This window comes from Aquila chrysaetos, chromosome 11, assembly GCF_900496995.4.
Source record: "Aquila chrysaetos chrysaetos chromosome 11, bAquChr1.4, whole genome shotgun sequence".
Classification (NCBI taxonomy): domain Eukaryota; kingdom Metazoa; phylum Chordata; class Aves; order Accipitriformes; family Accipitridae; genus Aquila; species Aquila chrysaetos.
This window is the reverse complement of record NC_044014.1, coordinates 18119792-18147148: the sequence shown is the minus strand read 5'-3', so window position 1 is coordinate 18147148 and position 27357 is coordinate 18119792. Positions and strand designations below refer to the sequence as shown.

Genomic DNA, 27357 nt, shown 5'->3' with positions numbered 1-27357 from the left:
GACTGTTTGTATCTAAACCCTCAAAGGGTTCTGCAAGAACTGACCAAGGAATGGTAACAGCTAGTGCTGATCCTAACTCCTTATGCCACATTTCTCTTTGCACTGAGCTTTCCAGTGTACGAACTTTTCAGCTCTCCAGGCAGTCCTAGTACCCCCAGTCTGAAGTAACGAAGGACTGACTGTAGGGTCACTTCTATACTAAAAAACATAATTCAAACCCCAAAACCAAAATATGAAGGGCAAATGTTTGCTCTTTATTCACTTTATGAATACTGCATATATAGTACAAAAACCACCCCAAATGCTTGTAATACCAGTCCCTAATTCTTAGCTCCCTGCCAGAGAATACCAGGGTTTTTTTGTTGTTGTTTTTATAAAAAATCTGGCAATATAGTAGCCCATGTTGCAGATCTTCCTTGCCTCCAAAATAAAGAAGCCTAGATAAAAAGTTTCAGCTTACCCCTCACTTAAAAATTAAAAAAAAAGGCAAGCGAAGGAAATGCCTTTTCTTAACATTTAGTGCTCAGTTCCACAACCTGAGACCACATGAATGAGGCTCACTATCAGAGATGTAATGGCAAATACAACTGACTTAGCTGCTGTGAAAATGAGAAAACTATTTACTTTGTACAATGAACAAAGCCAAAGTTGTTCTACCAGTTGCAAAGGCAATGAATCATTTGCAGTTTAAATTTATATCCACAGAATCCTTTTATTTTGGGAACTTTCTGCATGTGTTACAAAACAAGAGGAGTTGCCAGATGTTCCACACTTTTCAAATCTAGTCCTTATTTAGTAGTCATGGAACCATGAATTCAGAAAATCTGGGTTTTATGCTGCTGCTAGAAGGCAAAAAAGCTCTGTGGGTTCTGCCTATGAACATGGTTTTTTTTTGCAGTTTTCTAGTGTATACCTACACTCTCTTGCTTTACAGCTACGCTGCTTTTGAGGCAGTTTCTTAACTGCATGACTTAAAATATCTAGCATTCATTTTAATTGTTTATTTTAATATCATAGTCTAGCTTTATCCTTATTTACTGTGATGCCTTTTAAAAATATTAATTTATGAAAATGTAGTAATAATGAAAAATGTAATTTTTAAGATTTACCTAAGTATTACATTAATACTGCTTTCCATTCTATGAACTAAGATTTCTTTATCCACAGTAAGAGCTTTTGGTGCTACTGTACAGCTGCTGGCATGAATTTAGTTACTGTTGTTGCACCACCTTCTCAAGACCCACTGAAGTGGCAGTTCAGAGGACACCGTTCAATACATGACTCTTAAAAGTAACTTACCTGAAGAGGTTATTCTTCTATTCTGATTACATTACTTCACTGTGCTGTAAAAAGAGACTAGTAAAAAAATAGAACTGCAGAGTAAGACAGGTATGACTGACAAACAAGGAGGTGTAAGTATATAGGTACCAGTGATCTTGGCCAGTTGAGACAGGCAAGCTGATGATATACGAGCTACCTCATTTGGATGTGTTGCTGAGAAAATTGTGAAATTTACTTACACTGGGCTATTCTGAAACATATTACTTATGGGATCAGGAAAAAATATACAATCAGGATGGGATATTCAGATTACTGAAAAGCAAGTTTGACATTTAGAGTATTCAAACTCCATTTGCTTCCACATTCTTAGCAATCTGGAAAAAATTCTGCTATGAAAAAAGAGTGCAACTAGGTTAGTTCAGTTGATAGTACAGAAACCCTGGAATTAAACTGCAATGCTGCAGAGATTGTTAGCAATAATTCAAACTGGTATTTTCAAATTAAAGGATGAAGTGGATATAACTTTGCTTCATTCATTTAATAGTATTTTTTCTATACTCTCAATGCTAGTCTACCTGATAGTGCAGTATTTTATTATGACTTTTGCATCCGGAAATTACATACATTTTAAAGAAATGTAAAACAAAAGACACAACTACAATCACTCAGAAAGTTGTTTGTTTTAAGGTACAGGGTTCCAATTTCACTAAAGGAAGGACTACTTTAATTCCATGTGTACTGAGACCTTGTCTCCAACTACCCTTAACAAATACACCCTAATAAATTTAAAGAACCAAACATCAGTAGAAGCTAATCTTACAATAGAGACCAGTTCTCTACTACTGAAATTTGCATTTTCCTAATTTGTTAAAAAAAAAATAAAATAAAATGGTCCACATACAAAGTAAAATGGTAAAAGTAAGTCTAAGCTGAGCAAACATTGTCCTTTTTATTCAGTTCCAGTTGTAGCGGTCTCTTGGAGGTAAATCATAATATGTTCTCTCTTCCTCTTCAGGTCCATAATCTAATGGCAGACCATAATTGTAATCAACTGTTAGAACCGGCAATCTTTTGCTTTTTTCCATCTCTCTGGTAGTTTCACCTTGAAAAGGTTTTCGTTCATAGTCTATTGAACTATCTTCTTGGTGTACAGATGAAGATGGATGCATTGTTCGTGAAGAATATGGTGCAAATCTGTTTTTTCCTCTATTAAATTCATCTGAGGGATGCATTCTCCTATTGTCTTCAGGACAATTTGGTCTATTACTGTAAGAAGAACAAATATGAACAGTGAAACCCTCAGAAATAAAACAGTTGATTTATTGTTGGTGGTCACCATTAGAAATTAAACTTGTGTAACCTTGAAAGAAAATTCAGACCCTCATTCTTGTTTTTAAGCCCTAAAATTAAAATCCTCTCTACTGGATGTTGTAAACTTGTTTATATTAAGTTTTCAATTCTAGTGATTAAAATTACAGCTCTTTATAGTAAGTAATTCTACTGGAAGATGGTTTTTTTCCAAGTGCTGTTTCTAATTAAAATTCCATGTTTACCGAGGGTTTCTTTACCTAGAGGCCATTTTTGCTCCTAAGCCCATGTTTTCATTTCTGTGAATAATATGTAATAGTAGCTCTCTAGTACATAGTCTGAACAGGCACTAATACACTTCAGATTTATAGCTCCAAATACTTTAATTATTAATTCTTCTGCAATAGAAGAATCACTCTCCTACATAATACATATGGAAGGATCTAAAAATGCATATGCGATATATATACTTTTTGTTTCGGATTCTCTTTACTCTTAAGTACCTTCCTTACTTTGTAAAATAAAGTGGTGTATAAAGCCAATTCAGAACAATCTTTGTAATTTTAAAATCTTCTCCCTCACTGAGCCATAGATTAATTTAGACTGGAAAGAATCTCTAGAAGTACCTAGGGCCACCTGCTCAAAGTAGGTCTAATTAGATGAGTTTGTGCAGGGGCCACGTCCAGCTGAGTTCTGGGTATCTCAAAGGATGGGGATTTCACAGCTGCTCTGGGCAATCTGTTTCAGTGTCTGACCATCGGTCACAGTAAAACTCATTAGCTTGTTGTAGACAGCAATTAAGCATTAAATACAGCATCAATATTTTGCTTTTTTGCTTACTAACAATAGCTTTTCATATTTTGTAGTACATTAGCTTGAACTGTGCTTATCATGTCAATGACTTATGTTAGGGATTCTCAAACCATTTCATAATCACGCTCAATATAGATGGACCACAAATTAGTCACATTATTTGCTCAGTGTTCAGATTCAATGGTTTAAACTGCATTTAAGCAAAAATATTAACATCAATTTTTATACTGTGTGGTTAATTTGTATTTTTTAGCTGGGAAACTGGGGGAGTAACAGTATAAAACTAAGTCAGAAAACAATATAGAAATCTGATGTTTACCTATAACTTCTGTTAAAGTCATCATTATCAGACCCATAATCTCTGTGAAGTGAAGGAGATGAGGAGAAATTATGTTCTGGTACATTTTCATGGGAAGAAAAGGATTGACTTCTGCAAATAACCGAAAGAATTGCATGTTAAGAAGAGTACCAATGGTTGTAAGGTTTTGAAAAATATGCGTTTATCAAATGAAATAAAAATATTTTTACTTTTAATTAAAATGTACTTACAATTTTAATAAAAACTGTCTTAATTGTATTAATTTAACACCTCAAAATGGTATGCTTCATTGTAATGATATCCTGTTTCAGCTGTACAATGGAAGAAATTAAATGGAACTTTACTAGCCCAACAAATATCTGAAATACATTCTGAAATATTAATAATCTTTTGAAATACTATGTCAGAATCCAACAGGTTTACTAATAAGTGGTATTTGTATTTTGGAGAATATGATGCAAGTTCAGAAGCACAGGGATTTCTAACAAATTATTAATTTGTGGAATAAACAAATGCAAGTCAAACTTCCTTGTAGCATTACTGTATATCTCCATTTGGCTGAGGGCATAAATAAAATTTCATATCCTCTTCTGTCTTGAGGACTGCTTTTTAAATGTAAGTTTCTATACAAAACAAAGTGGAACACAGAGTTTTGCTTCAAGCTGACTCTAAAATGGTAAAGGAAAAACATAAACTTTAAAGAAGCACAACCTTCTAATTTAGGAAACATTGGCTTTCAAAGCTGCAACACTCCAGCTTACATCAAACCATTCCGTAAGTCAAAATAAAACCAGTTAATTAACCGATCATTTATATGTGATTTTAAAAGGATGATTAATTGATTTCAAATTAATTTATTTAAAAATTTAATTAATTTGAAATTTAATTTAAAAATACTGAGGTTTACACTTCTATTCTCTAATTCTGGTCTTACAGCTCAAGGATGCTTTACCTGTCTGAACACCATTCACGTGGCAAGTCATCGTGCCCTGGATGATCATGAAAAGGTCTTGGCCTTTGTCCATGCCCTTTACTAACATAATCAAAATCTTTTAACTGAGTCTGTTCCTGTAAGTCATCATAAGGCTGATGGTCATGAAAAGGCCTGCGCCTCTGTCCAGGACCCATATTATCATAATCTTTTAGTTGCATCTCTGTTTGTAAGTCATCACGAGGCTGGTGATCACTGAAAGGTCTCAACCTCTGCCCACGACCCCTATTAACAAATTCAAAATCTTCCAATTGCATCTGTGGCTGTAAGTCATTGTGTGACTGATAGTCATGGAAAGATCTTAGTCTTTGGCCAGGACCTTTGTTGACACAATCTAAGTCTTTCAACTGCATCTGAGTCTGGAATTCATCATGAGATTGGTGGTCATGGAATGGTCTTCGTCTCTGGCCACGGCCCCTGCTACCAAAATCAAAATCCTTTGACTGCCTGTCTTCCTGCAAATCATTATGAGATGAATGGTCAGGAAAAGATCTCTGCCTTTGTCCACGGCCTCTGTTAAATTCAGTGTCCCTCGATTGTCTCTCTGCCTGTAAATCATCATGAAACTGGTGTCCATGAAAAGGTCTCAACCTTTGTCCAGGTCCCTTGTTACTGAAATCTAGGTCCTTCAGCTGCATGTCTTCTTGATAATCATCATAAAACTGGTGATCAGGAAAGGGTCTTCGCCTCTGTCCTGGTCCCCTATTGTAGTCCCAATTTCTCATCTGCATTGGTGCTCTTAAATCATCCTGAGTCTGATGGTCATGGAACGGTCTTCGTCTTTGTCCAGGTCCCTTACTGATGAAATCAAAATCTCTCAACTGTATCTGTCCTTGCAAATCATTGTGAGAGTGGTCATCATAAATTCTTAATCTTTTCCCAGACCTGTAAAGAAGTTTTTATCTTAAATGGAACATCATACTGATAAGTGCTACAAGTCATTAATGAAAACAAGTTTTTTTTAACCAAGAATTGATATGAAAGATGTTGCATATATATATAGGTATCAAAGCTACCAAGAATCCAAACTGTAAGACTATAAAACTTTCAATGTCATAGTAGAAGCTGTGGCAAACATTGAATTGTAATTCTCTAGCGCTTGTTAAACAAGCAAAACCAGTGATTCCAAATTAATTAAAAATAATTGCAGATTACTTTAGAATAATAAAGAAGGACAGGAAAAGTAAAACTCTAAACTTTTCCAACTGATTACTTATGGACTTCTAATAGCACACATTCCCTTTCCTTGCCTTATCTTTTCACTGTTTCATCAAATTCTGTAAATATATTTTTGTCCTGGTTTCAGCTGGAATAGAGTTAACTGTCTTCCTAGTAGCTGGTACGGTGCTATGTTTTGAGTTCAGTATGAGAAGAATGTTGATAACACCGATGTTTTCAGTTGCTGCTAGTAGTGTTTAGACTAATGTCAAGGATTTTTCAGCTTCTCATGCCCAGCCAGCGAGAAAGCTGGAGGGGCACAAGAAGTTGGCACAGGACACAGCCAGGGCACCTGACCCAAACTGGCCAACAGGGTATTCCATACCATGTGACGTCCCATCCAGTATAGGAACTGGGAAGTGGGGGCGGGGAATCGCCGCTCGGGGACTAGCTGGGTGCCGGTCGGTGGGTGGTGAGCAATTACACTGCGCATCATTTGTACATTCCAATCCTTTCATTATTGCTGTTGTCATTTTATTAGTGTTATCATTATCATTATTCGTTTCTTCTTTTCTGTTCTATTAAACTGTTCTTATCTCAACCCGTGGATTTGCTTCTTTTCCCGATTTTCTCCCCCATCCCACTGGGTGGGGGGGGACTGAGTGAGCGGCTGCGTGGTGCTTAGTTGCTGGCTGGGGTTAAACCACGACAATTTTGCATGAGTAGGCTATATTCATAAAATCTTTTTTAAATTGGAGTATCTATAGTATTTTCAACAAGAAACAATTATCTTTCCCCTGTGTGGTTTTTTTGGCTTTTAATTCCATGTTTCAGCATATTACCCCTGAAAATCTTCATTTGGGAACCGCTCTACAGGTCCTTCCATTGCATGTGGTGGAGGAATAATATCTTCATCTGAATCCCATACATCCATTCCAAGGTTACTAAGAAGAATAAAAACACCTCACATAAGCTTTCTTTTTTAAAACATACTATTGAGAGAGAAAAAAAAAACACATAATTTTTTTTAGTTCAGAATGATAGAAATTTGTGTATGTTAAGTTAAATTTACAGACATTCATAACTTAGCAAATTTTAATCTTGTAAATTTATTTGGGGAAGGGCTGCAGGGAAAGCAAAGAGAATACCTAAACTTCATAAGCTTGGAACAACATCCTAAATGATGTGAGATAAGCACTGTACCTATTAAAAAAATCTGACATGGGACTAACTTAATCACGCACAGACTACACAACAATGATAGCAGTAAAACAAAGGGCATTAAATTAAACTAAAAAGATGAAAATCAACTAAAAAGATGAAAAAGGTATTAATTTTAAATCAATTTACTGCTACAAGATATCATTGGCACAAATAACTTAGGAAGTTGTAAAGGTTAGCTATTCTTAGGTGAGTATGATAAGCATTAAATTCTCACACACCAGGGATACAACTACTATCAACAGAGGAGCTGAGAGCAATCTTCCACTTCCCCATACTTTTTCATTCCCAAAACTGTTCTACCGTTTTTAAAAAAATATCTGGTTCTACCATGCCAACAACAGCAGGCAGATCACAGAGCTTATAAAGCTTACATTTGCAGCAGCTTCTTTTGGCTTAAAATGAGAGAAAACAGACTCAATACACTTGTCACAGTATGATAAAACCACACCAATGTTCAATAGTATTTGTCAGATTAAAAAACTTTTGAACCATATAAATTCAAAAGAGCACAGAAGTACACTGCATTTCATGTTATTTGTATCAGAAGTCTTAAAATATATAGTAGTTGCATATTAAATGTTTAAGAGGGGGTTAATTTTGTCTTATGACTAGAAGTGAACTTTTAAAAATACCAGCAGACATACTGGAAAATCTTAAGCATACAACTAAAAGCTTTGTTTACCTTCTCATTGGTTGTGTTCTGAGATCTGTGAGATATACAAGACCATCCATGCGATGACCTCTAGCATCACCAAAAGCTAAAGAAAAAAAAATACAAGTCTAATGAAATGTGCTCAAACTGAGCCACAAAAATGTGAAAGGCAAGTTTCTGTTCACCATGAGATGCTGAATTTGAAACAATTCTAACTTGATATTAAATACTTCAGCAAGCTGGCATCATTGCAGCATTTTTTTTTTTAAACAACTGAAACTCCTAGCGGTAGCAACCTATGACTGAAAATCCTTCAAAGCAAAAGGAAAAAAAAAGATTTTAAGCAGCTGAAGCATACTCCTACTATGCTGTCAATTTGCTAATGCTCAAGTCTTGCTTGGAATAGAATGAAGCCAGATAAAATCTTCTATGGAAGCCAGCACATGAAATAACTCTAAAGATACTAAAATAGAATTGTAGTATTTGTGAATACAATTGTAGTAATTGTGAATTACAGCCCAACATGAGCCTTAGTTCAAACTGTATACATACCTTGGATTGCTGCCTCTGGATCCCAGCCTTCAACATCTATAAGATATCTGAAGAAAAATACGATTATATTATTGTCCCAAAGGGATGACAGATTAATATAAAGACACTCTCTTTTCAGAACAATGATTTCTGTTTTTTATACAACTCTTACCTACATATAAGGTAGCCAGTTCTATTAATTCCATTAGTACAGTGAACGCCAATGAGTTTCTCTATCAAAAAGAAAAACACAGTCTTTAATAGTTCAGAAAGTGAAATTACCAAAAAATAAGTGCAAGACAAGAAAAAAAAAAGCTGTACCTTTCTAGCAAAGTAATGATAAATAATGTTTGCTATTTACAAAATTATACTGTCATGCCTGTAAAAGAACAGACACATACAGACTTTGTCCTTTTCATGCTGGATCTCTAGCAGCAGTTAGCTCACTACTTCCAAACCTGTGAAGACTGAGATTAACTCTGCAGAATGTAGGAAAAAAGAAAGAGGAGTGATGACAGGGAAAGCGGCTGGCCTCAGCCACAACTGCAGTAACAGGACAAAAAGAATAAAATATGGTTTTGAAAGCAAATCTAAACAAGCAAATGTAAAATTGAGGAAGTTACAGATTCTCGTAAAACTTTTAAAAAGGAGAAAATACACATAATGCACCTATTGTCTAGGAGTATGAAATACATGGAGAAAAGAAGCACCAGTGATCTCTAAAGAAATCATGTCTTTTTTGGAAAGGTTATACTAATCAGCTAAAGGCTAAAAAGCAGAATAACTTACTATTACTAGGGTGTTTCAAATGAGTTATTTCCAACAGAAATAGGGAAACACTAATATGGTCATGCAAGGCACTGATAAAACCTCATCCAGGCTATCCCATACAATTCTACTTACCCATATTCAGTGAAAAAAAAAAAAAAAATCAAATTGAAGTATGTACAGAAAGGGCTACTATGATGGTCACAAAAGAAGTTTTTGAGAAGAGACCTAGGAAGCTTATTTTATTTAGTCTGTAAAACCAAATCTGAGATACTGAATATAACAACAGGGATGGAGAACAACCGTACTTAAGGGCAAAGTTGGCATAAGAATAAATGTATATTAAGTGATTGAGAGTTTTAGGTTAGATTTTAAAAGAGAAACTTTGATCATCAAAAGAACAAAGTTGTGGCAGAGACAAATTACTGACAGACAGTCTTTGAAATGGGACTTTGAATAATTTTTGAATGAGATAAAATACAACTTTGTCATAGAACAGGACAGTTGCATTGCCGTATAAGTTTATTACAAGTTGGTGTCCTAACAATTCAGACACTAAAAAACCCCCAACTTTTAAAAAATTATTTCTAAGAAGAATCCTGAGAAATTTTAGGGGTAATCTAAAACAGAGGGCGAGTTATAATGAGTAAGTTAACATAAAAATTAAAGTTCTCCCGACTCTGAAGTTACATTAGCCCTGCCAAAATGGTATTACTAGCTGAAAGTGCAGGTCTTCATCCAGTAACAAATTAGGAATTGATTCTCTCAATTCTGAGAATCAGAAATAATTAGATTAAAATACAGACTATATTCTCTGTCACGCCAAAAATCACTAGATCAAAACCAGAAGAAAACGAATAATCTCCAAATAATTTCCCTAAGCCAAAACAGAGCAAAGGAAGAATTTACACACTAAATTCCCAAGCAAGGACAAAGGCTTCTTCTACCTTTTAATTTTCCCAGCACTTCTAATTCAGGCTCTCATACCTGAGATTTAGGCCAGAGCTCTTTCACAAAACAGAGCTGACCATCCACAGCAAAACCATGGTTATGCTCTGCAGCAAAAACTGTAGGCACTTGGGCAGTTAATATCTCTACTTTCTCACAGAAAATGCCAAAGTAACCACAGCAACTAGCATGAAAAAACTTGAAAGAATGGTCCTCCAATATTGGATAGACAAACAGTTAAAGACAAACTGCCTACTAAGAATCACTAGCAAAAAAAGTGAGAAGGCAAAAGCTGCAAACAGGCTGTGGCAAAATACACGCAAATTTATTTCCACAAAAAGTGCCTTATACCATCTCAGCAAGAACTGTACTATTGCATAAACACTAAAACAGCAGCAGAGCCACACTGTTGAAACATTGACACTGTGTCTGTAATATGATTTGTAAGAATTGCTAGGATGTGAGGGCAATAATGGACTTGTAAATCAAAAACCTGCCACATCACACTAAACGGACTTAAGCTGCTCACATGTATCAGTGCCTAGTGCCATCAGAGAAATGCTGTGCTATTTAGAACATCCATAAAGGGCTGGCAGCTACAATACTAAGCTGATGGTAAGCAATTTAGGTCAGACAGATGAAAGCCTTGTTGCAGTTACTTTGACACATAATGCAAATACAATACTATTAGGAAGGGCATTTAAGTTACTATCCATTTTTAAAAAAGACATGTTTTGAATATGAAAAGATATGTATTGATTCACATAATGTATCTTATTATGATAATAATAAAGTGGAAAGTGCTATGGAAAGTCTGAGATCCCTGGTGTCATAAATATCTATTGAAATTAATAAATGATACAGTTAGCGCTGAAATAAAATTTTTCAATTTTTACAGCATAAGATGCTGATATTTACCATTTCCCGCATTTTCCCACAGGAATTTTCTGACCCATTTTTTGAACTGCAGGATAGTAGCATTATCAGGGACTTCAAGTCCAACAGTATACAGTTTCTTATACTGCACGCTTTTAGGTAAATCCTAGCAACAAGAAGAAAGAAAAAAATGGTAAAAATTATTGAAGTCTTGCATCAGTGAAAAACCTTAAGCAGTATCTAACATAATGCCAATGTAAAACAGTAGTTCAAATCTTTGAGTAGAAACTGAAAACAATCTTGACACAATTCTATAGAGATACACTCTCAGAAACTACCATTTACATTTTTACTTTAAAGACCTGATCTCAAAGAAATTTCAACAGAAGACTTACTTATCCCTGCTAATAAGGAAGCACATTAACTAGAAAGCAGATTCTTGTAATTCCATTCTAACCCATTTTACAATTATTAGCAATATTTGTCCCTCCCACCAACAATCATATATGTACTCATACATTCACCCCCCTAAAGCTTACACAGCCCATGTAAATTCAAAGATTAGCATTCAGTTATAACATTGCTATTTATTCTCCTTTTCAATAGGAGGCTGAATTAATCACAATTGTTTGGACCATACTGGTAAAAATTTTGAAATTGATGTAGTTTAAAAATGTACACTTTCGTAGTGGATTCCACTGAAGATCAGTAAAAAAAGACCCCAGGAATAAATCAGAACATCTTCAGGACACAGGCTGCAAGTCTTCTGCATCTTTTCTGCAGAGTCTGGCACTGAAGTCTTTACCCATTACTCTGAGTTACCACAATACAAATAAGCCACAAATACAACCAGCTGGGAGGAGGAGTTACTTCCTCTGTGATAAAACATTTAGTTTCTATCAGAGACACAAAATAAGTCTAGATGGCTCACTTGTCTATCCCAATTCAAGGTAAGCAAATGTGTAAATACTGTAAAACAAAGGTTGCAGTAACTATTTTATTTTGTTATTATGCTTATATTACCTTAACTTCATAGTATCGTGTGGTATATGTTAAATCAATAATTAATCCAAGCTCCACATTTAGGGCTTTCATTGCAGCAATCAGGTCTTTTGGTGTAAATTTCTGGGTTGGGGTAAGCCTCTGGTTAATTGCCTACAATGAAAATGGAAAAGAAAGATCTTCTTTTTAAGTTCTAACAACAAGGCATTTGTAATATTCAGCTGTTTTAATTAGGACTAGGAAACATCAGTATTCAAAAAGGGAATGTTTACAGTATCAGAACCATATCCATTTATTATATTGATAAAAGGAACCAAATAAAAAGAAAGCAAGAATTTGTTGTGTATTCCTATTCAGATGAAAATGCAAGAAAATGTGTGAGAATTTCCACTTGTACAATGTTAACAAATATTATTAAAATGAGCACTAATTTGACAGACATGAAAATCCTGCAAAATGCAGCATGTATATACTGATTTTTAAGCAACTAAACATCAGCAAAAAGCAAGCCACCCCAATCCACTTTCCCCCAAACATAGTTCATCCTGCACAGTAATCAAAAAATTAACAGTGCATTTCACATAAAACATTAAAAATCGTAATACAAGAGTTAATTTCTTCTTAAAGGTTTCAACTTTCTCCCCACAAATGTTTTGCAGACATTTTTATCCCTGCTTCATCTCTTGGCAGAGTGGACTTGCATGTCATTTAGCACTGGGAAATATTAAATGAGACTAAAATATGGTGACTAAGAAAGCTGCATGTTGGTGGGTAATGAATAATTGATTTCATTTGACAGAAACAGTGGGAAAAATGTTTACTCAACCCATTGTAGCTGTGTTTTTTAAAATGTGTTCTTCACTCTAGGTATGAAAATGCCTCATATACACAAGACTGGATTTTCCCTGAACAGTGTGCTTGTCCACTGTGAAAGCCTTCTGACACAGTCTCAGCCACAATCAGTAAAGACAGCAGCAAAAGATGCAGCAGCCTCAACCACCTCTCAGTTCATCAACAAGAATTCAGACTGGACTCAGAACTAATGGAAAGGAAGGCAGCCACAGACCACATACCTCTTGGAACCACAGATGCTATAGGGTAACTAACCATTCCTTCTTTTGACTGTATGGATTATAATCTAAGATGCTAGCAAGCACTCATCTTGTGTCTGGAAACAGAGACAGGAAACCAAATTGAAGAATAAACAGCAGGACAGTCCTAGCAAAGCTGGTATGTGATTAGGAAGCATGAGCTAAAAAGAGTCGGGTAGAAAGCATATAGAAATATTCAGTCCTGTGTATTTCAGATATGGTGCACTGCTGAAAAAAACACTGGAGGTTGTTGAGGTTCAAACAAAATCAACACGAGTCAGTTATCTCACTGCTATTCAGCAGTAACTTTTAGTAAAATCTGAAACTGAACTTATTAACTTTGATGCAATAACAGTGAATCTGCAAAAGTTCTATGGTAGAATGTTAAAGAATTTTTCCTTTTACTATGTGAAGTCACACAAACTTTACAAAAATAAGATATCTCTAAGCATATTGCTTGACTGAGTGAACAGTTAAATGTGTTATGGAAGACTATGTTTTGAAAGACTATTTGGAATTTTCTGAAAAACTCCTGCTGAGTATTCAGTAGTTTAGGTGTTTAATTGGGCTTTGAGAATGTGAGAAATCTATGTCAATTCTAAACCCCTTCTAATGGCACAGGAAAGAACTTGCCAAGTCCTTACTATACTACAGTGTTACTGTTAGCATTACAATGGAAAGGAAGGACAGAAAATCCCTTGAAGTAAACCCATGATTAAGCAAGCCTTTACTAGCAGCACATCTTCTGCTAAAACAATAAGCCTTGAGTCTTGAAACACTGAAAATACATTTTCTCCCTTGGGGTGAAATCACCAATCATCAATTTCCTAATAGGTAGCAAAGAAGGAAACTGCTGCATATTTAAGAGGTCTATTCCACCAATTTAATAACAGGACTTCTGACAGACTATGACCAATCAGGTCTTCAGCATTTCTGGACAGACCTACCGACCTCCACCATCTTTCCAAAGACATCACAGTTCAGCCAGTTATGCATTTTATGTGTGTTCTGCCACAAACGTCATGAGCTTCAAGCACACATTCTCTGGCAGACTTGTCATTTCTCTATCTTGCATAGTTGAGACTGAACAAACTGAAGGGACAGAAATGTTACAGATTTTGCTTTCTTGAGTACCAGACTTCATATCTGGCCAAGTTCAAAGACAGCTTCACAGAACAGGGATCTGTGCCCCAGTGAGATCAGTAGGACTGGAAGTGAACAACACACTTATAAAAAGTGCCTAATTGCGATATATTGCTATGAATGTTCTGTAAGAATGTCTGCCCTTTTTATAATCTCTGGGGGGCTCCTTCCAGACTATCACAGGAGCTACAGGGAAAGAGTAAATTTAGCAACGAAGTATCTTCCTCTGAAATCTGGAGTGACAGGGATAGGGACTGGAAATACAGGCACTGAACAAATCCTGCCTAGAATAGCGTATCTATGCAAAAAATTGGTGCTGGATCAAGTGGAATTACAGAAGCTGATGCAAAAAATCCTCTCTCAAATACCCCAATAGCAAAGAAGCTAATTATAAATCTACTGAATTTTATATTTGCTGCTAGATCTGTTCACTGGCGGTCTTGGTAGAAAGACACATGACTATTGTACCATCCATCAGTACCATGGAGAACATGACCAATGTCAAGTAAGAGATCCTTGGTGTCAAAGGAACCAAACCATCACAGCAAATCTGTAAAAGCAGCTGCAGGGAGCAAACCCTGGAAGTGTTCCACTTCAGTCGTTGCTGATAAAAGCAAACTGAATGGTGACTGAAAACATAATGGGCACTAGTATACCCAAAGAACCAAATTTTTTGTATATGAATACTAGAGTGCAATCTGTAAACAACAGCTTAGATGGAATATTTACTCTTAACTGCTACAGTTATGTCCAGCCACTGAACTTTAAAAGAGCTTAGAAACTTTTATTTCCTGTGTATCTGAAGCAAAGACCTGTGAGAGTTAATTTATACAGCCTTTGTGTTAATCTATACAGAAGGGCAAATTTCCCTATTTGCCCTAATTTGCTCTATGCCTCAATCCACCAAAGAACTGAACAGTCTGAAAAAGACAGCCTCCACATTTATTGTCACAAAGAATTAAAAGATTTCAGTGTATTTAACAGATTAAAAAGGCACTCCATGTTAATAAGAATCTAAAGGAAGTACTAACACATTAATAACAGAAATCTATGAAGACTTCTTTTTTAAACATACTGCATTCCTCCAGATCACTGAAGCTTTTTGCTTATGAAATTGGAATGTGAATCTATAATTTCAAAAGTACTGCAGTGGCTGGTATCATTTAATGAGTGCTTGATTTTTGTAAAACTGTATTTTGGCTTACGTTGCCTAGATTGTTATTCAAATCATAACCCCTTCCGTATGATTTTCTTACAACAGTCATGAAAAGCCAAATGAATTTGGCCACTTAATAGTGATCAAATGAATTGCGCTGACTGATTAGAGATTTTATGATTTTTAAAAGATAAATAAAAAGAGTAACACCAAATAAAAACTTTAAAAGAAAGAGAAAAAACATAGCATATTATGTACAAAAGCCACTACTAGATGACTGGAAGAGCTAAATCTGAATAAATTATTTTTTCATAGAACTTTCCTGAAGTTTGCATGAATATTCATGCTATTCTTCGTTACTTTTGCACTGTATCGAACAGAGCCAATCTGTAGTTACTTTTTATACATACCCCTTTTAAAGGTACTTTGAATGCAATAAATCTAGTTCCTGGTATAGGCTGTCCAACTGGTGTCAAACTCCGCCATCTGTAATGAAACAAATATTTATTTTTAAATATTTTCAAATTACATGATTCAACAGAAGACACCTGCAGCCTCACGTAAAACTTAAAAAAAAAAAAAAAGTATTTCTCCTTAGGATTAAAACTTTGGTAATACAAAGCACATAAAAATTATGCTCCTTTGAAATTATAATAACAGTTATTTCAAAATATGTGAAGTATCTTTCAAATATCTGGCAAATCTGGTGCCGTATTTCACATACCTTGCATGTAACAGTTATTTCAAACTTCTCCAAGCAGAAAGATATGATAGTTACCTTTTTTCCATGATGGGCCATGCAGCTACTAGCATAATATATTAAGATTTAGATTTCCAAACAGCAGGATCCAATAGTTACTAAAATTCCTTCACCACATAAGCAAGCATTTGTAACTGATGTGCATGAGTTTGAAAAAATGACCAATTAAATCCTGATATACAAGTAAAATCTTTTTAAAAATCCATCTTCCATTAGTAACCTGCCTGTTTCACCAAGAAACTAAGATCTTTTTAGAATAACTATAAAAATTTGTTTATATATTTGAATAAAATTAATAGATCAGCATCATTTTGGGATAAAAGAAACAGGGAGATGCTGGAAGAATATCAACAGAATATTGCTACAGCACTGATCAGGGCAGAAGCTTATTTAGCACACTACACAGCTTAAATAAAGACACTTTTATTGTTTGTAAGTCTGAAGTCAGAAGCCATAATAAAATGAATCTTTATTCTCCATAGAGCACCACCACAAAGAAAATACTTCTTAGAGGTAATGTGCACGACTGTTGTTATCATACAGTAGAACTATGTCCCCAAATCTGCAATTACTCCATGATGTGGTTTCAAGGTATCATCAGGACATTTGAAAACAGTCTTTTTCCTTCCTTCTTCAACTTCCAAAAAATGTCTCCCCTCAAAATCACAGGATAGCATTTACAAACAAGTAGCACCAATATAAAGCAAAGCAGATGGGTAAGGTTCAACAGATAAAAAAGTATTGTCATATTATAGTTGGTGGAAATTTTTCAACGTGGTTGAAACAAATACCCTTAAAAAAGTTATCATATGCTCACATCAATCATTTAATTGACAATGAAATGCAAAGTTTACTTTCATTAAAAATACAAAGCTTCTAGATTTTGCAAATGTATTTACTTTGTAATATACTTTTTTTCCAAAGAAACACTCTTGACTGCACTTTCTCTTGGTACTTTGAAAAATACCGAGAATATCCCATCACACCAAAACTTTGCAAAAATCACCTACTAACATGAAGATTTGTTACAACACTCAAAATACTAGTAATTCCAAAACCACAAAGAACTGGTATTCACAAATTCTACATTGTACTGAAAAAAACTCTTGATGTGTCACATTTCAGAGATTTCATTTTTTTTTTTAAAGTATGAAAAGCTTTATCTGAAGAGGAAAACAAGTTAATCAGCAGATCAATTTTACCTTCAAAGAGGTAACTTCCTAAATTTAGGACTTTTATGTCTTCTCATGTGAGGACAAATTACCTCTACAACCTCAGAAGATGCAGCTGGGTGACTTGAAATCTATATAGCCTTTCTGCATTTTCAGCTAATACCTCAACTATTAAAATACAAAACATTTTCATAAGATTCTTTAACACTGGTGTCCATTCACTCACAATTTTCTGAATTAATATTTAAATTAATGTCTCCCTTTAAGGGGAGCATCCAACAGCTTCTAGATTGCTGATTTCCATAAAACCACGTCATTTATGAAATAAGCTGAATATTCCATATTAAAATATTCTAACCAGTGAGTATTTTACTTTTTTCACAATTCCCATATGGGACCATAACAATCTAGATGTTGGCTGGCACAACTCTCAATGAAATATCCATAATTACCCTTGTCATAGTATATAAATAATAACATTACCATTCATAGATGCTTGGAAGTAACACAGGAAACACTTACAGCATGGTGACTGAAACATAATTGATAACTAAAAAATCATGTAACAATCTACTACATCAATGTCTTTAGCACTAACTTTATCTTTTTCGTCTTCATCATGAGCTAAAGAACAGATTGAGGCTCACAATGTAGACATACAGGTGCTTAGTTTAATGGATAACAAATGAAATAACAAAGGGGTAACAGTAACTCATCATTAGGAAGGCTGCTGCAAACAGCTGTCACATACAAGACATACAAAGTGAGAACGTGTAAGGGCCAGCTAGAGATTAAATCACTGAGAGGTGTTTGCAGTAAAACCTTTTACTAAATTCAAAATTATTGCAGGAACTTTGTACCTCATAATTGGAATGAGGGAAGAAACAGTCTCCTACTTCATATATTCCCTCAGCTTAGGATAGTTGCATGTAGGGGAAAAAAAAAAGAGCACGTTCTCAATCACCAGAGTTTGAAAAGCATTGCTCAAAAAATTACATATTGTGTATTATAGAAGAAAAGTGTTCTAACTTTAGAAGTCTTCCTAAGTGAATTTTCAAGCTTGTAAACTTTGGAGTCTGGTAGTTGTACACTAGTTGTAAAATATGAAAACAAAAATCTGAGACTACATTCCATTTATTCTAGTTTAAGATGGATAAATTGTATATGAAGCAATAAAGATCACAGTGTAAATGGACTGAAAATACTACTGAAGCTAACAAAACCCACAACTTAATGAAATATCTTAGTTGCAAGAAGTGCTCAGTTAAAAAACAATTAAACAAAATCTACAGAAAAACTGTGAAATCCACCCTGTGCATAGCTTAATTTTATCTCATTCACTTCATCTTAGAAAGGCACTAAATGCTGTGAATCTTACTTAGATGTATATTTAATCGAACTACTGTTAAAATTAATGACAAAGGTTTAATAATAGCTCCTGCCTCTTGCTAATTTTAGCAACTCTGGAAATTACATGTCTTTATTTAAAACAAGGAAATACTCTTCCTGCTTTTGCTCTTAGACTTCCAAATAGAATTAGAAGATGGGCTGTACCTAGAGATATAGAAACTAGTGCAGCAAATGCCGTCATAGAGATAAAACAAACAAGAACACAGTATTTCTTCTTTCAACCTAGTTCAATTACTCTTGGATGTTACCTCCACCAATAAAATGTACAGAATGCTTTACAAAAGCAGGATTTAATCTGACAGCCAGCCATATTCACATATACATGTTTAGCAACATTTTGGAGGAAGGCAGAAGTAAAAAATCCCAACCATGAAAGACCAATTACCTTATGTAGTAAGACAATTTAAAAAATGTGATAAATTAGAAATTAACCTGCTTTCTCTTGGAAAACTATGAGTGGAAATCTACCATGATTATCATAAATACAAGCAATTAGGAGCCAATAAGAAATTATCAAAAAAAGGCTTAAAAATCTTATTTTCTTTAATTAGCAATGTAAAAAAGGCTTTGTAAAAATTCTGAACTTTTTTCAGATTAAGGGATTGACAGAACAATGCACCAGGATTACACAGTTTGTTGTCAGACATTAATAAACTTGGGGTTTTATTCTCCTGTATTTAAAGCCATTTAAATCCTCCCAGAAAAAAAATCTGCAAAACCAGCAAGAAACTCAAAAGCTGCTGACAGCTCTGTGGTAGAAAATGAGCAGAAGGCACTCTTCATCAAAAAATATAAAGGGTATGTGTTCCATGTTATCTTTAAAATGGTATTTAAAAAGGAAATTTCAGCATACTGCTGCAGAACTAAAAATTATCTCAAATTAAAACCAGCAGATTGAAATTAAGCAAAGATTGGCTAAGGAAATAAATTCAAATTTGTTCTGTTGTCGACAAAGGAATATGGTTGGGAATTATAGGTGACGGGGACTAAAGAAAGTAAAACTCTTACAGAAGAAGTCTAGATAAAGGCAGAAATGACCAAAGACAAGTGAGCTGCAGGTGGTCACATAAACAGGAGTTACAGGAGCAAAGACATAAACAAGCATTTTAACAAGCATGAATGAGAATTGTGAAACATCATTTGTGTCCTGCTTGAACGGAAGTGGAAGGAAGAAAGCCAGGAGTCAAAGGTGTTATCACAAGACTTGGCACCATCATCATTCCTGTATCAATGACTAAATGGTAATAGAAGCTTGAGTGAAAAACAAGCTGGACATGAAGTAGCTGAAAAGATGGCAGGAAGAACTTCCTGAAAGAGGCAGTGGTATCTTACTGAGACACAGACATGAAATTTATTTCTACGCCTAGAAATAAATCTAGGCATTTGCATCACAGAGGTGATAGCTCTGGCCATGGAACTGATGGCATTCACATTAGAAAAATGCAATCATGTAAATTCAGAGAAACACTGCAGCTTCCCAACACAAATAATAGTCAGAAGACGACATATCCAGGAAGAAACTGATGTCTGAGAACTCCTGTGCAAAACACAATGGTTGTCAAATTTCAGACAATCTTGGTCAGCATACATTAAAGCAAACTATCATCTTAAAATCTGTGATATTTCTGGTTCTTTCACAAAAACCTTCAGAATTTCAAGAACTGTGTAAAAAGAACTGCAAATCAAACTCTTAAGTTTGCATCAAAATAGATATGATAGGCTTTTACGGGCCCAATATAGTAATTAAAATTTTTGTGAACTCTAAACTATCCAAAGCCACAAACCCCCAGAATTTGCATGTTCAAACAGAAAAATAATTAAGACAGAACAGCACTTAAACAAAAAGTGACATATTGCGCACACATGATACATTTTCATTTACAGCTTTATTTTTCTAAGTTTTCAAACAGGTAAACAATCCATGGACTACATGCAGATCAAAACCTGAAAGTCAACAAAACATGTAAATTAACCAATTATTTAACTGTAGCTTTCACAGTTCTCACTTCCCATCATGTTTTGTCTTCATCACTCCCCAACTACCATCAATTATCTTGAAACACAGGCAGAATTTTGCCTGCCATTCTAAACAAAAGAATCATGTCTTGGTTGAGAAAAAGTGTAAAATCAAACTAAAAAAATCATCCTACTTTCCCTCTGAAATTTCTGTGATGCTTGAATGGCTTCCAGTTAAATAAATAAATACAATTATTACTGATACTACAGACTCTAGTTAGCTAATCTGTTAGAGGTTTTTAAGTCGTTTACATGACAATACATTACCCTGCTCATCCATTTTAATTTAAATAAAAAGCAAGCGTATTTTATTGTCTTTGTCTTTAAACTAAAAATTTCAGAGATATTTAATAAAACAACAGAAGAGAAACTAGCTTCATGCATCTTAGTAAAAGTTTACAAGATATGTGATCTAGATTAACCCAAGAATCTAGCAGCAATATGCTTTGTAACAGCAGCAACCAGTGAAATGGCCTCTGTTCGAGGACAGAAGAAAAAAACAAACAGCAACAAAAACTTAGAAAAACACTTTTAAAAACCAATCAGCTCCAAGACCACTCAACTGCGGATCATCAACAGGGCCTGCATTGCAGTCTCCAGCTTCAAGTGGGATAACAGAAGACATTATAGAAATGCCCATGATGAAGACAAGCTTACAGCAAATTTGAGTAAGGCAAAATTTAGTATTCATTCTGCAGCCTCTTTAGTTAAGCTCAAAGGCATGATGAATGCCAAAATAATAATCCAAGCAAAGAACATTATAACAGCTGTATTTTGCATAAATCTTGCTATTAAAAACCAAAAAATAAATGTGTTAGTGAAGATGTTTATGTAAGTTTTTAAACATACAAAACTACATATCAATGAACTGCAAAACACAGCACAGATTGTAAATATCAGTCATATATGTAATTATTCAACACAATTTTGAAATCTAGTTAAGAAAACTTTATTCATTTGATATGAGCATAATTTGTGGTTGTTTTAAGTACATCTTACTATGAATCAGTTCTAAAACTTTGAAAATTATACTGGAAATTATAACTACTATATGCCCTTAACAGAAATGTTAAACTAAAATATGACATAACTGTGTTCCACACCTGGCTCTACTGGAAGTTTTAACTGAAGCAGATAAAATATGCAGCTCTATGTAATTAATTCATACTCAATCATTTAAACAGATGGATACCTTACTACTTATTTTCCTCTGTGATATTTTTAAAGAAAAATAGTTTGTTTCATGTACATTTTTAATGGCAAGCTAGACAAGAAAGCTACTGTATATGGTAAGTACAATATGATGGAACTACTGAATTAGAAATTATTTGAAAGTTTCATGTCTTTAGTTTGTCAGATCTCAGTGACAGAGTTATATAAAAATATAGAGCACAGCAAACTGTCAACAGATACAAGTTGTTTATGGCAAACAGTTAGAACTTGTTGGTCTTTCTGAAGCCTAAACCCCCTTTAGATTGCCTATGAAACTGATGTTTACAATAGTATATGCTAAAAAAAAAAAAAAAAAAGAATAAAATCTCTATATTGTAATACCTCTACAGAGTAATTATGGTATTTTATACCTTAAATATGAAAGTAAGCAAGCTCTCTTATCTTACATTTCCACATGTGTAACATTAAGTTCAGCAATAATGTGTTCCAGTATTCTAGAGAAAAAGAATTAGTATGGAACTCAAGTCATCAATTCAGAATGATTTTCATCTAATAGTTAAAAATCAGTGTTCGTAAAACACTGTAAATAGGTATACATTACTCAAAAGCTACAGTGGGTGGAGAAGTTAAGTTCAGCGAGCAATATCTGAAGCTATGCTTAACAATTCAAGGCTTTCTACAGTTTTGGAGCCCCTCACGAGCATCTATTATTATGAAGCAGTTACACATTTAGAACTTCTGGAAAAGTGAATTCCAAAACACTCAAAAAGGGTAATTATTCTAACTGTAGAGAAACTCAAGTCTGAAGTTCTGTCAGCTGTAGCAAGATCACTTAGAAAATACTACTTGGAACCTCTTCTCCTTTTTTTGGCTACTGATTCTGCATGATACAGACACAGCTTTATTTTCCGAGTGGCTTCCATACCTCTAAAGACACCAGATTCAATACTATCCTGCTGAAGCAAAGATAGCTGTAAAAAGACCATGACAGGCTGTCAAGACGGAACACATACTGAACAGGTCAAAAGTGGAAGGGAGGGAATATAGCTCTTAATCATCTGTTACTAAAGAGACTTCTCACTTTGCTTTTCTTCTACCCCTGTAAGTGGGACACAAATAAGTCATAGCTTGTAAAAAAATAGTGTGGATGTAAAGCATGGGAAAGAAGTTTCCTTACCATGTCAGTAAGTAATCGCATAGCTTTGTACTTGTGGTGTATTTTAACACTAGATATGGGCCTTCAACTCTTACAGCAATGTTATCATTACTCAGGTATTATAAGAAGTAATTTCTCTCCATCCCATGTTTTTAAATGCAAACGTTCTACGCCTGATGGTATGAAGCACTTTTACTTTACAAATAAACTCTCACCTTATGGTAACCCTTCTCTCCCATCCACCCTTGAACATGCACAACCAGTTATGCCATAGTCTTTAACATTCCTGCCTAAATGCAAATGCTGATGCTTTTAAGTATGCATGGAAACAATTCAGTTAAACAAGTACGTTTATCGTGCATAGGCAGAAATAATTCAGCTTTGTCCTTATAATAAAAAGATCCCACTCCTGGTATTTTTTTTATACCATTTAAGGGAAACATGCAAGAAGGTGACATTTTTGCAGGTGCTTTTCAGAACAGAATCTAAGTTTATGAAATTATACCCATAGTAGGATTTTGGATGCTGAATCACAAACATGTATAAATCTGTAAAAACATCATAGTATTTTATGACTGTTATGTAACTTGAACTCTTTTACTGGCTGGTTCTCCACTAAAACATCATAGTATACAACTACTGAAGGACAATACTATTTCAGACACTGTGAAGAACCAGAACTTGACTCCGTGGTGGAAATGGCAGTGCAAGGGGTCACCTGAATCCCCCCTTTTATACTGATGTCTCACTTTGTTACAGCATCACTTCTCCAGCACTACTTTCTAGGCTTGAGACTGCAATGGATACTGTAAACCTTAGCTCTGCTCCAAGACATTAGTGGGAAAAGGGAGAAATGCTTTCACTATGAAGGAATACAGGAAGTCTTATTACTTTCAGTCCACCTCCTCCTCTCACTGCTGGAGAAAATGGTGCAAATAGCATCAGATCAAACATTCCGGGCTAGGGCTGAGTGACAGGGACACAAGAACAGGAGTGGGACAAGAAGAATAAGGTACAAGTCCAGCAGTGCAGAGCCAGTGGCAACACTGGCAATTTATACCACTTTAATATTACTTTAGGTGCTGAGTACACTCAAAGTGCTGATATGTAGCAAGGTTGTGCAGTGCTTTAGCACAACCCTTACATAAAGGCAACTTTAATTACGCTGCAGACACAGTATTGTAAAAGGTGATAGTAATTAGCTGATGAGGTAAAAAAAAATTCTTGTTTCTTGTTTAGTTGCACTATTCCTAGCTACTTATAACTTAATCGAAACCTCAAATTTATTGTATTGCTTTAATTAGCATAATGGAATTTGGATTAAAAGTGTTAAGAACTCTATAAAGAATTGAGGCAGTAACAGAAAGACAATCTTAGAAATGTCTGTATGTAGTGTGACTTTCTTCTGTTTGTCTACCACAGTGTTTCTCTTGCAGTATCATTAAAAACAGAACAGTTACTGTTAGATTTATTGCTATTACAATACTGTGATATGATTGAGGTTGTACTTCCATAGTATGCTACCATCTGGACTGGTCCTTACACTACAGTGTACCACAATCTCACTTCTACCAACAACTATTTCTGCAGCCAGTAAATTGCACGTGCAGGATCACCCAGGTTAAAATTAGTTTTCCTTAAGTCCTCTTCCAGGGTTCACTGCTATCTTTTCCTGGTGTACTAAACTAATTCACAGTGAAGAATTACAACAGGCTGTGCTAACACAAGGATTATGTCAATATACTGCTGCATGAGATTGGGACACTGACAATTCCTTAAACTCCTTCACTGTCAAACCCCTAATACTGTGGGTATCTTTCCCAATTTGTTAATAGCATCTAAAAGTAAGTATGTGAAGTTGAAAGCACTTCAGTTTCTAAGCTTTGTCAGATCATAACACTGACATAATTTATATGCAATTACTCCACAGTAGATGTTTCTCTCCTTGAAAGATACACAGGTATTAATTTCCAATCATAGATGCCAAAAGTACAGTCCACTGCTTCTTCCATACTTAAGAGAAGAAATGCATGTAACCTGAAAGCTGCTCCAGTTCAAATGCACGGGGGAAAAAGAACAGAGAAATGAGCACCCAGTTCTCAAAGTTTTAGTAATAATTTCCAAGTAAGGAGAAAACATGGAGGGTGGTTATTCCTTCAATCTTTCTGCATTACTGCTTGCAAACCTAACCCACTTTAGCTCAATTTTGTCCAACTTTTAACTGAAATGTCATAGAAACTTCCAGAGAAAGACATGCTTAAATAGCTTTTCTTCAATTTTATTCTAATTTTAATCCCTGGGTTTGTCAGCTATGAAAAAAACTTCAACATTTCTTGAAGTTATTTTAAAAATTTTGTTCACGTTTCTCTTTATTGCTTTTAGGCTAACATATTTTGCAGGGAATCATGCTTTTTGTATTTTAGTGTGCCTCCTAAGAATGTTCTTAATAAACTTATTTAACACTTCCTGTGAGACCAGGATAATGTCAACCTTTCCTCAAATAATGTACAAACTGTAAGTTATTGTCCCATTACAGTGTGCCTTTATATCTCAGCACACCCTGCTAACCAATAAATTTATACTGATGTCAGCAGTAACACGTGGGTTAAACTTCTATACTTGGACTTCCTTTTTTTTTTTTTTTTTTCAGTACAGCTGGAGAATAGAACTGTGTCTGTTTTAAGGTCCCCACGTGCACTCCCAATCAAGTCATTGGAAAGCCTGTATAGTGCATCTGGTTTTTTTTATTATTATCTTTGCAGATAAAACATTTTTGTTGTCCTGTTGTTAAAAACAAAAATGCAGGATGTTTCTGGACCTGAATCCATGAAAATACTCCTTGATCACATGCATGCAACTACCTGCTCCCATCTTATTAGCTCTTCTTCCACTCCTGGTAGCAAACATCTGAGCAGTCAGAAGGATGGACTACTCTCCCATTTCCCCAGTAAGTAGACACGTGGGGATAAGAAGGTTAGGAAGAAGGGACTGTGTTTGGCTGATGAAGGAGAAGTGTTCACAGACAGGTTGGAGCATTATACTCACCTGGGGGATGAAGGGCTGGGTTGTTCCTGTCTTGGAGAAGATACCTACCTTACCTGGCTGTAGGTGGTGAAGATGCTTGTGGCAAAGAAAGCGCCTGGGGCAGTCAGCGCCCCTTCTCTGTGGGCAGGACTGTGCCCGCTCCTGCCTCTTGCTTAGTGTGAGGGATACTTACCCATCAGGGATAGTATTCTTCTTTACCATGCTGAAAGCAGGAGCAGGCAGAGCAGGAGACAGCGGTGAAAGTGGGCACTGCAGCAAAGGAGAGAGAACCGCGCAGTTAACACGGTGCTAATCTCTTTCTCCATCAGTGGGCCTTTTCACAGGGCTGACTCTCAAAATAAACCAAGCAGTCGGCTGGGGCTTGAAGCCATCCTGAACAAGTTCTGCAGCTTGCAAGCTAGCCTGTTTTCTCCAGTGCTACAGTACAACAAGAGGGAAAGACAACAACTCACCTCTCCTCTCCAGGAGATCAAAAGAAACAGAGAGGAGAGGCAGCACGTTTCTCTCTAACTCTAGCAGCAGCGCTGCAGGGATGAAGGTCTTCCTGGCAGCCCACTCCGTCCCTCTCCTGTGGCTCGGAGCAGTCTGTTCTGCCCTGGTGCTCCCACAGATAGAACTCTGGTCTCAACGAGAAGTCACTCCAGGCAGCTGCAAGAGGCGATGCCGGCACCTCAGCAAGGGAAGGACCATCACCTGCCCCACTCTAACCTAGACGGGTCCGATCCCGCTAGATCCTGGGCAGCGTCAGCGCCCGCCGATCTCAGTGGGACCAGGGCAGGGAGGAGTGGGGCGAGGGGAGCTCCCCCCCTCCGCGGGGGGCCCATGTCCGCCGCTCCAGAGAAGACGCTTGAGGCTGACGTGAGGCTCCCTCCTCAAAGCCGCATGTCCCCGCGAACGCAGGGAGCCGCGGGCAGGACCGGCCCCGAGGCCGGCTCGGAGCGCTCTCTTAGCGGGCGGCGGCTGAGCTCGGGGGAGGAAAAAAGAAAAAAAAGAGACCGGGGCGGGAGGGGGGGGACGGGGGGGAGCAGGGAAGGTCGCGGCCCGACTGCGGGGGGCCGGGCAGTCGGCTGTCGGAGGAGGGGGTGGGGTGGGCTGTGCGGAGAAGGGCGCGGGCTGCAGCAGGAGTCGGTAACAGGGAAGGGCCCGGGCGCCGGCAGGGCGGGGAAGACCGGGGCTGCGGGCGGCCCGTACCCTGACAGGATTTCCCTTGCAGAGGAAGGTTGTTGCGAGACAGAACGTTCCCGAAAAGGTCTCAACTGCGCCTGCGCGGCAGCCGGCCAGCTTGCTGGGACGGGGGGAAATGCGCCTGCTCCTCTGGAGCCGGGCCGGGGGGCGCCGAGAGCGCGTGCGCGGCGGCCGGCGGC

The 27357-nt window shown here is 36.3% G+C and overlaps 1 protein-coding gene across 7 annotated transcripts; it reads right to left on the bottom strand.

Annotated features, from left to right (window-relative positions):
• Window positions 1-233: 233 nt before the first annotated feature.
• On the bottom strand, window positions 234-27357 carry LOC115348213. Of its 7 annotated transcripts, XM_041127480.1 has the most exons (13): window positions 27185-27315; window positions 26446-26641; window positions 25767-26242; window positions 15672-15747; window positions 11893-12024; window positions 10912-11035; window positions 8450-8510; window positions 8299-8345; window positions 7777-7852; window positions 6713-6814; window positions 4674-5597; window positions 3722-3832; window positions 234-2547 (listed from the first exon to the last, which is right to left on the bottom strand). In XM_041127480.1, the coding sequence occupies exons 3-13, from the start codon at window positions 25853-25855 to the stop codon at window positions 2235-2237; spliced, it is 2055 nt and encodes a 684-aa protein (XP_040983414.1). In that variant the 5' UTR covers window positions 25856-26242; window positions 26446-26641; window positions 27185-27315; the 3' UTR covers window positions 234-2234. The 7 variants fall into 7 exon arrangements, with proteins under 7 accessions (XP_040983414.1, XP_029886444.1, XP_029886441.1 ...); XM_030030584.2 differs by lacking the exon at window positions 26446-26641 and having other exon boundaries at window positions 26166-26242; window positions 27185-27357; XM_030030581.2 differs by lacking the exon at window positions 26446-26641 and having other exon boundaries at window positions 27185-27310.

Coding starts and splice junctions, on each gene's coding strand:
- LOC115348213 (XM_041127480.1), bottom strand. CDS start 25,855: ATGTTTGCTACCAGGAGTGGAAGAAGAGCTAATAAGATGGGAGCAGGT. Junction 8,346..8,449: donor ACTGGCTACCTTATATGTAG/GTAAGAGTTGTA, acceptor ATTTTTCTTCAG/ATATCTTATAGATGTTGAAG. Junction 3,833..4,673: donor CGTGAATGGTGTTCAGACAG/GTAAAGCATCCT, acceptor GGTTATTTGCAG/AAGTCAATCCTTTTCTTCCC.